This window comes from Conger conger, chromosome 1 (genome assembly GCF_963514075.1).
Source record: "Conger conger chromosome 1, fConCon1.1, whole genome shotgun sequence".
Classification (NCBI taxonomy): Eukaryota; Metazoa; Chordata; class Actinopteri; order Anguilliformes; family Congridae; genus Conger; species Conger conger.
Window position 1 is genome coordinate 67,147,153 of NC_083760.1, and position 7,937 is coordinate 67,155,089.

The 7,937-nt window shown below is 43.7% G+C and overlaps 1 protein-coding gene across 1 annotated transcript in view; it reads left to right on the forward strand.

Moving 5' to 3' along the window:
- The first annotated feature begins 928 nt into the window (after window positions 1-928).
- The window catches only part of LOC133139119 (GMP reductase 1-like), a 10,632-nt gene continuing 3,623 nt past the window's right edge, over window positions 929-7,937 (forward strand). The window contains exons 1-6 of the mRNA XM_061258443.1: window positions 929-1,188; window positions 5,236-5,355; window positions 5,926-6,009; window positions 6,417-6,590; window positions 6,962-7,043; window positions 7,341-7,447. Of these exons, the coding sequence (XP_061114427.1) occupies window positions 1,102-1,188; window positions 5,236-5,355; window positions 5,926-6,009; window positions 6,417-6,590; window positions 6,962-7,043; window positions 7,341-7,447 (654 nt within the window). The 5' untranslated portion in view covers window positions 929-1,101. The remainder of the gene's footprint in view (window positions 1,189-5,235; window positions 5,356-5,925; window positions 6,010-6,416; window positions 6,591-6,961; window positions 7,044-7,340; window positions 7,448-7,937) is intronic.

Below are 7,937 nucleotides of genomic sequence, written 5' to 3' on the forward strand. Positions count from 1 at the left end.
CAAGCTCTTTATTTGAAACATTTTGACTTTATTACACCTACTTATTCATGCGATTATCTAATCCGCCAATTGTGTGCCAGCAGTGCAATGCATACAATCATGTAGATACAGGTCAGGAGCTTTAGTTAATGTTCACACCACCATTTTAAACACTATACTCACTATCATACTCCTCATTCCTTCTCTTCTCACTCACTGTATGTCCCTATACCACTGGCACCTATTGACTTTTTCTTCCCATCTCCTGCCTCTCTTCTCTCCCCTCTCCACTCTTTCTCTCTGTTTCTCCACCCCCCACTGCAGGATATTGATTTCAGCAGGCTGTTCTGTGCAGCATCTCCTCAGACTGCAGCTGCTCTGTGCAGCAGATCCTCAGTCAGACTGCAGCTGCTCTGTGCAGCAGATCCTCAGTCAGACTGCAGCTGCTCTGTGCAGCAGATCCTCAGTCAGACTGCAGCTGTGCTGCTCTGTGCAGCAGATCCTCAGTCAGACTGCAGCTGTGCTGCTCTGTGCAGCAGATCCTCAGTCAGACTGCAGCTGTGCTGCTCTGTGCAGCAGATCCTCAGTCAGACTGCAGCTGTGCTGCTCTGTGCAGCAGATCCTCAGTCAGACTGCAGCTGCTCTGTGCAGCAGATCCTCAGTCAGACTGCAGCTGCTCTGTGCAGCAGATCCTCAGTCAGACTGCGGCTGTTCTGTGCAGCAGATCCTCAGTCAGACTGCAGCTGCTCTGTGCAGCAGATCCTCAGTCAGACTGCGGCTATGCTGCTCTGTGCAATATCGGCTATGCTGCTCTGTGCAACATCTCCTCAGTCAGACTGCAGCTGTGCTGCTCTGTTCTGTTCTGCGCAGTAGCGCTGGGATTTCCCAGCATGCCGTGCCCCTCTGATCACTGCACTGCAGCCACTCAGTCAGTGGAGCAGGAGAGAGGCAGAGGGACAGAGCTGAACACGCCCAGGGACGATATGGGGACTCCGAGGATGCTGGCTCGCTCCCGCGCGCAGTAGACCCTTCCGTTCACACTGCGGTTCCAGTTTGGGTTCGGTGGCGGCGCTCATTGTGTCCAGGCTCCGCAGGACTGCCCGGTGCCTCAGGTATACCATCATGCCGAGGGTGGACGTGGATCTAAAGCTGGACTTTAAAGACGTCCTGGTCCGACCCAAGAGGAGCAGCCTGCAGAGCAGAGCGGAGGTAAAGCCATTCATATTCCCTTACAGCGGCTATCATTTATTTACTGTGCATATGTGCTCATATTGGAAAATTTACAGTGCAGAACATTGCACATAACATGACAGAATACAAATGCCACGTAAACGAGTCCAACAGAAGGATAGTGAGAGCAACTCATATGTGAATCATAGTGATAGCCAGTCATTCATTAACTATTAATTTCCTTAAAAGCTCATCACATTTATTATGGCATGTGTCATTTCCCGGGAGTAGCGTGTGCAGTGTTGCGGGTGACTGAACGGTTCTGTAACAGTTGGAAAGGCATCAGATTTGGGGGGTCCCTAAACTGTGTCCCCCTCATCAGCACCGTTCTGGGCTTGTGACTTAAATAGCATCTGAATGTAGGAGACCTCCCATTGTTGTCTGCAGTCAGTTGTTAAATGTATACTGGACAGCTTCAGATAAGAGGGCTGGAGTGAGCCCAGGTAGGAACACAGCATGGTTTCTTTTCCTCTAAAAATACCAGGCCTGAGAGTGTCTATGATTACTTAGTTGAGTAACTTAGGTTAGACCAGCACATTATCATCGATTGTGTATGATTCACTAGTGTTTTACCTCCTAGGATGTATGCACAAGTCTAATTTACTGTGATAACGTACTTTCGTTATTAACAGAAATAATGAAGGATTAAGCATCAGGCTTTCACTCTAGCTAGAATACAACAAAACATTTTTTAATTCAAAATACATTTCAAGAAATTTCTGAAGAACACTAAAGTCATGGGAGTCCTTGCCTTTGTTAAAGATGGCCAGCACACGCACATCCAGTTTGCTAAGGCGCTGGGCTGAAAAGCGTATCAATGAAAAAAGGAAGCCCTGATGAAGATCCACTGGGTTTGAAACGTTCTGTAGTAAAGGTGTGTAAGGAGCATATCAGTGTGCGGGCTTCCTTCTTTTCACTCTCTTCACTCTGGTCTTTGGCCATTAGGTGAAGTCTATCGGGTGACAGTTACAGGGAAAGTGACCTGCGGTAGAGTTGTAGGATGTGTACTGTACACAGCAGTGTAAAATCTCTCTGACAGTCTTAAAGCCAAGAACTCCTACTGCTTCACAATCTTCACTTTCGCACCTGGGGCTATACTCAAACATGCTGTTCTGTCTGTTGTGTCCTGCATTGGGATATCAGGCTGAATGAACAATGCACCAGGTCACATGCATTGCAAACGCTCATTATGTCCAACTGGACAAGCAATGATCTTAGTTCCATAATTGTGCTGTCTAAACCACATACGGTATACAGCCTGCATTTTATTTATACATCTGCTATTATACAGTATGTGGTAAATGCGATGTGACATACTGTATAGATATGGTTTATTGAATATATTTCTTGAGTAAGACTTTATCGCAACCAGTGCGCAGCAGGGAACATGAGGAGAGGCTGGCCACTCCTTCTTCCTCCCATTGCAGCATGATGACATCACATGATAATCACGCCATATCTTGGCCGGCTGGTTTTAATAGCCCTGCTGCCCCTGTCCTGTGCAGACTGCTGCAGAGCCCAAGTGATAAACAACCCAGGCTCCATCAAAGAGAGCTGCAGATGGGGCCATTTTGACAGCCCATTGATCCCCAAGGAGGAGTGGACTCAGCTGTCTAGAATTCATCAGCTTACAAGTGCAATATATGCTTAAGACATTTCTATCCATAATCCGTATCTCCAATCATTTCCCATCAGACAAAAACGATGCGCTACCCCACCCCTTTACTCTCGTGCCCACTGGGTAACGTGGCCATTATCTCTGGACTGGTGTTTTAGCATAAATCCATTACCGTAAATCACAGGCACCGGAGAGGCAGTGGAGTAATTTAATGGGATTCAAGGGAATCATAGCTGGACAGGAGGAAAGCGTATTGCTGGGACCTCAGAATTCCTATGGCACAGTGGTGATCAAAAGAGAATGTCTTTCTTCATTGCTTGCTCTCACTGGTGAATTTTTACAGCAGACCTGAAATTTGCACCGATGACATATTTCTTCCAAGCAAATAAAATATTCAGACTACGGTGACAGCCATTCCTCCAAACATTTTGTGCTCTCACAATTTACCCATCATCCCATTGTGTGTGTGTCTGTATGCTCTCATCCATCCATCCATTATCTCAGCTGCAGTCGCCAGTCCATCACAGGGCACACACACCATTCACTCACGCACTCATACCTATGGGCAATTTAGACTCTCCAATCAGCCTAACCAGCATGTCTTTGGACTGTGGGAGGAAACCAGAGTACCCGGAGGAAACCCACGCAGACACGGGGAGAACATGCAAACTCCGCACAAAGAGGCCCTGGCCGACGGGGATTTGAACCCAGGACCTCCTTGCTGTGAGGCGGCAGTGCTACCCACTGCACCTGTATGCTCTCATTGAGCCATAAATTAATTAAAAAATAAAACGCTTTCTTTCTGCTGCTGAAGCCAGGGTGAAGCTGAGAGGCAAAGCAGTGGGGAACGGAGGTTAGAACCAGACCGGTTTCAGTCCCATGAGGCATGTGAGGCAGTTAACATGAATTGATTCTGTAATAATTAAACTTCATGATCTGATAACAAGCTATGTGAGCTATATCAACCTCACTTGCTAAGTGCATATTGAGGATGAGGACAAATATAGTAGTTAAATGTGATGTTGGTGGTTTTAATTCTGTGTATCTGGGCATTACATTACATTTGGACTGGATTTAGCTCAGAACTGTACTGGCAGATCTGATTCCCCAGTGCTGAATGTCCACGGTCTCACATTACGGAATGTCAGTGGCCTCTCTGAATGATTCAGTGAGTGGATGGGAGAATGAGCCCTGCCCTGCATCTTTCATGATGATAGCAGGCTCAGAGATTCTGCTGGTGATACTCTGCACCTCCACGAAACGAACGAAATCCTGTCCAAGTGTAGAATTGCACTAAAGTATACCCAACCACTGTATTTTAATTGTGTTTAATTATGCTGTAATTTGTTTACCAGTTTTTTTTATACATATTTTTTCTTTCGTATTACATTACATTACATTAATGGCATTTGGCAGACGCTCTTATCCAGAGCGACATACAACAAAGTGCAAAGTCAATACCCATAGCCAGGGATAAGTGGGCTGAAAGACCCTACAGGGAAGTACAATTTCAACTGCTACCTGCACAATAAAGATAAGAACCAGGGCCCATTTAATTTTTAATTTTATTTTAATTTTTTTTTAATCATTATACCGCAACACGCAAATGTATGAACAAACCCCTTACCTAGCCAAACACTGCTTACCTAGCCAAACTAAACATCTTGATACACAAGTAAATCACACCAGTGAGTCCAGACCAACATTATTGCCTATGAGCATGTATGCTGCATGTCACTGCTTTCCAGTCTATGGGTAACCTCAGCAGCTGGAGCAGGTGTACAGCAGATGCTTTGGTGAACAATCTCGGAGACACTGGGGGCCACTTATAAACTCAGTAGGTTCAGATAGACAGAAGATCTCTAAGACACTGGGGGCCGCTCATAAACTCAGTATTTTCAGATAGACTCAAATATTTCACCTTGGACCCCTAGCAATACAAAGATCCCCAGCCTGACCCTGAGGTTAGCAGGTTTAAGTTTTAATCAACAAACAGCCCACAGTGCCTGTGAAACAACAGTGTGAAATAAAGTGCATTGTACTTAGAAATGTCTGTAACTACTATTATGTGTATATGGCTTGAGTTGGCTTTACTGTATGACACCTCATGGAGATCAACCCCAAATTAAACATGTTTGGTGTGTTGTACCTGAAACTGAAGTATTATGTAGAACCCCAGAGCAGTGTTGCCGTACATTTAAGTGAAATAACTGATGATAAGTTTCTATTAATTGGGTTTCATGATACGCATGTATAGTAATATTGAGGTTTACCTCAAATTAAAATGGTTTGTTTTTGCTGCACTGCAGGCAGAAGCTGAACCACTTGTCATGTATTCTGTTCCTGTGGAGCAAAGGTCCTGCAGCAACAAGTTCCCTAAATCCAGTCTCCTGATGTGTTGAACACAGGTGGACCTGCAAAGAAGCTTCACGTTCCGCAACTCCCGGCAGACCTACCATGGAGTTCCCATTATTGCAGCCAACATGGACACCACAGGCACCTTCAAGATCGCTCAGGCCCTGAGCAAAGTCAGTTGTCTTTGTTGACATGCAGAGTGTGTTAAATTTAAACACAACAGGTCAATTACAGGATTTTAGACTGATTTTAGACCACATTGCTCTTTTAGGACTGGAACAGCTGTTCTTAATCTTACTCAGTGCTCAGTTTAGTTTTTAGTATTCTAAACCAGAGGTTTAAAACCCTGCTATGGTTTTTAAATGTTGAAAACATATTTCAATGGAGATGACAAAACAACTTCTCTTTGGGCTATGGTGTAAGGCTCATTCAGCAAATATTTGTTATTTTACAGAGTAAGTTATTAAGCATAATGCAGCAATTAGAATATAAAAGTAACCTCTAACCTGAAACTCTAACCTTTAACCCTCATTTACTCTATACAGTGTTGACTGAGCTCCTTTGCACACCCTGTGAATGTGAATATGTGGTTATATATGGAGTAATTATAATAGTATTTATTAGTAATTATGCTCCTCAGATGGTTGTATAGTTCTCGGGCCTCCATTTGGCTGCACTCTTCTGAGAGAAAGTCTAAGCAGACAAAGCTAGCTGATCACAGTGTAATTTTTCTCTTGTTCTAGCACACACTCTTCACAGCCATTCAGAAGCATTACTCCGTGGAGGACTGGAAGGCTTTTGCCGCCAAGAGTCCTGAATGTCTTCAGGTGAGGGACATGACAGATCACATACAAAGAGAAATGCCCTTTCTCAGAAAAAGGGGAGTGAGACATAATCTCTCTGTGTTGGAGTTTCATATACAGTAGTATCCTGTATGTGTCGTGGGTCCCTTTTGTGTGGTGGGGGAGCAATTGATTGTCATAATTATCCTTGTATATTGTTAGTGTGATGTGTTTGGTCACTTGATTATTGGATGTTCCTGTTGTGTTTGTATGCGTGTGTGAGTGTGTGTGTGTGTGTGTGTGTGTGTGTGTGTGTGTGTGTGTGTGTGTGTATGTGTGTGTCTGGTTAGTCAGTTGTGTTGTCCAGTTATTATTATGGCCATTTGCTGAGCAAATGGTTAGTGATCTCCTGGATATCATGGTCACTATTTCTTGTGGTCACTTTTCCCCAGTATGTTGCAGCCAGCTCAGGGACCGGTAAGGCTGACCTGGAGAGGCTGTGTAACATCCTGGAGAGTGTCCCAGAAGTCAAGTACATCTGTCTGGATGTGGCTAATGGCTACTCAGAGCATTTTGTGGAGTGTGTCAAGACTGTCCGGGACAGATTTCCTGACCACACCATCATGGTGAGGTCACAAGTTGTCTTTATAGTCACATGTTTAACGCTTTCAAAATGTGTTTTATCATGCAAGTATTACTTTGCTTATATGACTGACAGCTTTCTATGTTTAATTTTCTACTTGCTTTTTTCCAAGAACAAGCTGTTGTATTGTACATTTCTGAGGGTTTGTTCATGTATGGATTTCTAGTTTATGCATCACCCATATTATACAGCTGGATAGTTTTCAGTTCAAAGCAGCATTTAAACCAGCCACCCTCTGATTAAAACCCAGTTTCCACTGTGGGATGCTCTTGTTGTTTATAGCAGGTGAGCAGAGTTTTTAACCATATAACCATAAATCACTTATGCCATGATGTTCTGCTTGGTGCCTGATAGGCTGGGAATGTGGTGACAGGGGAGATGGTGGAGGAACTGATTCTTTCTGGAGCTGACATCATCAAGGTGGGCATTGGACCAGGTGCGTGTATGTATCTTATAAAAATGTGTTTCACTCTCCAAGCACTGATTTTTCATAAGGATCATCAGATATATCCAGAAATCCATGTTAGGATTATGGGTGTGTAGGATGATTCTGGATTATCTAAACACTTTCCCAGAATTTGAATATACCATATATACCAAGTGGCTTCACAAATGGGTAGATTAGTGGAATTATGAAGTCCCCTTGAGTCCCAGCATGAAGTTACAGCACAGTACAATGTTTTATACACCATTGGAATAAAGAAGAATATCTTCATAATAACAATGTCTGCAGGTTCTGTGTGCACAACACGCATGAAGACTGGGGTGGGGTACCCCCAGCTCAGTGCTGTCATGGAGTGTGCTGACTCTGCCCATGGACTCAAAGGCCACATCATTTCAGTAAGTCCCCATGACTTTGCCTGAAGAGATCTTGACCTTTGACCCCTGGTCATTGTCACTGAGGTACAGTAGAGAGTGTTTTGGACCAAATAACTATTATGCTACCAGGACAAATCCTTTTTACACAATGAACTGCATATGACATTTATTTGCTTGTTTGTTATTCACCATTTCCTGATATTTACTTTTAGTAGACATAATGGAATGGGTCTGAGAAGATACATACAGTAAATCATAGTAAATATTTCTTCCCACCAGGGGGCAGTGTTGACCTTTCAGATTTCTGTCTGTCTCACTTTTTATTAAGTCATTCTACCTTGCAGACACTATGATATATCTTGGCTTGGCTTATGTACTGCAACTCTTGATACAACTATACTTTTTTTCCAGATTCAACTGTGGTAATGTATCTTCCCTAAAAGCTATATCAAACCCATAATCCCAAGTTTAACAGAGCTGGCAATGACTACTTCAAAAGAGAATTCCAGAA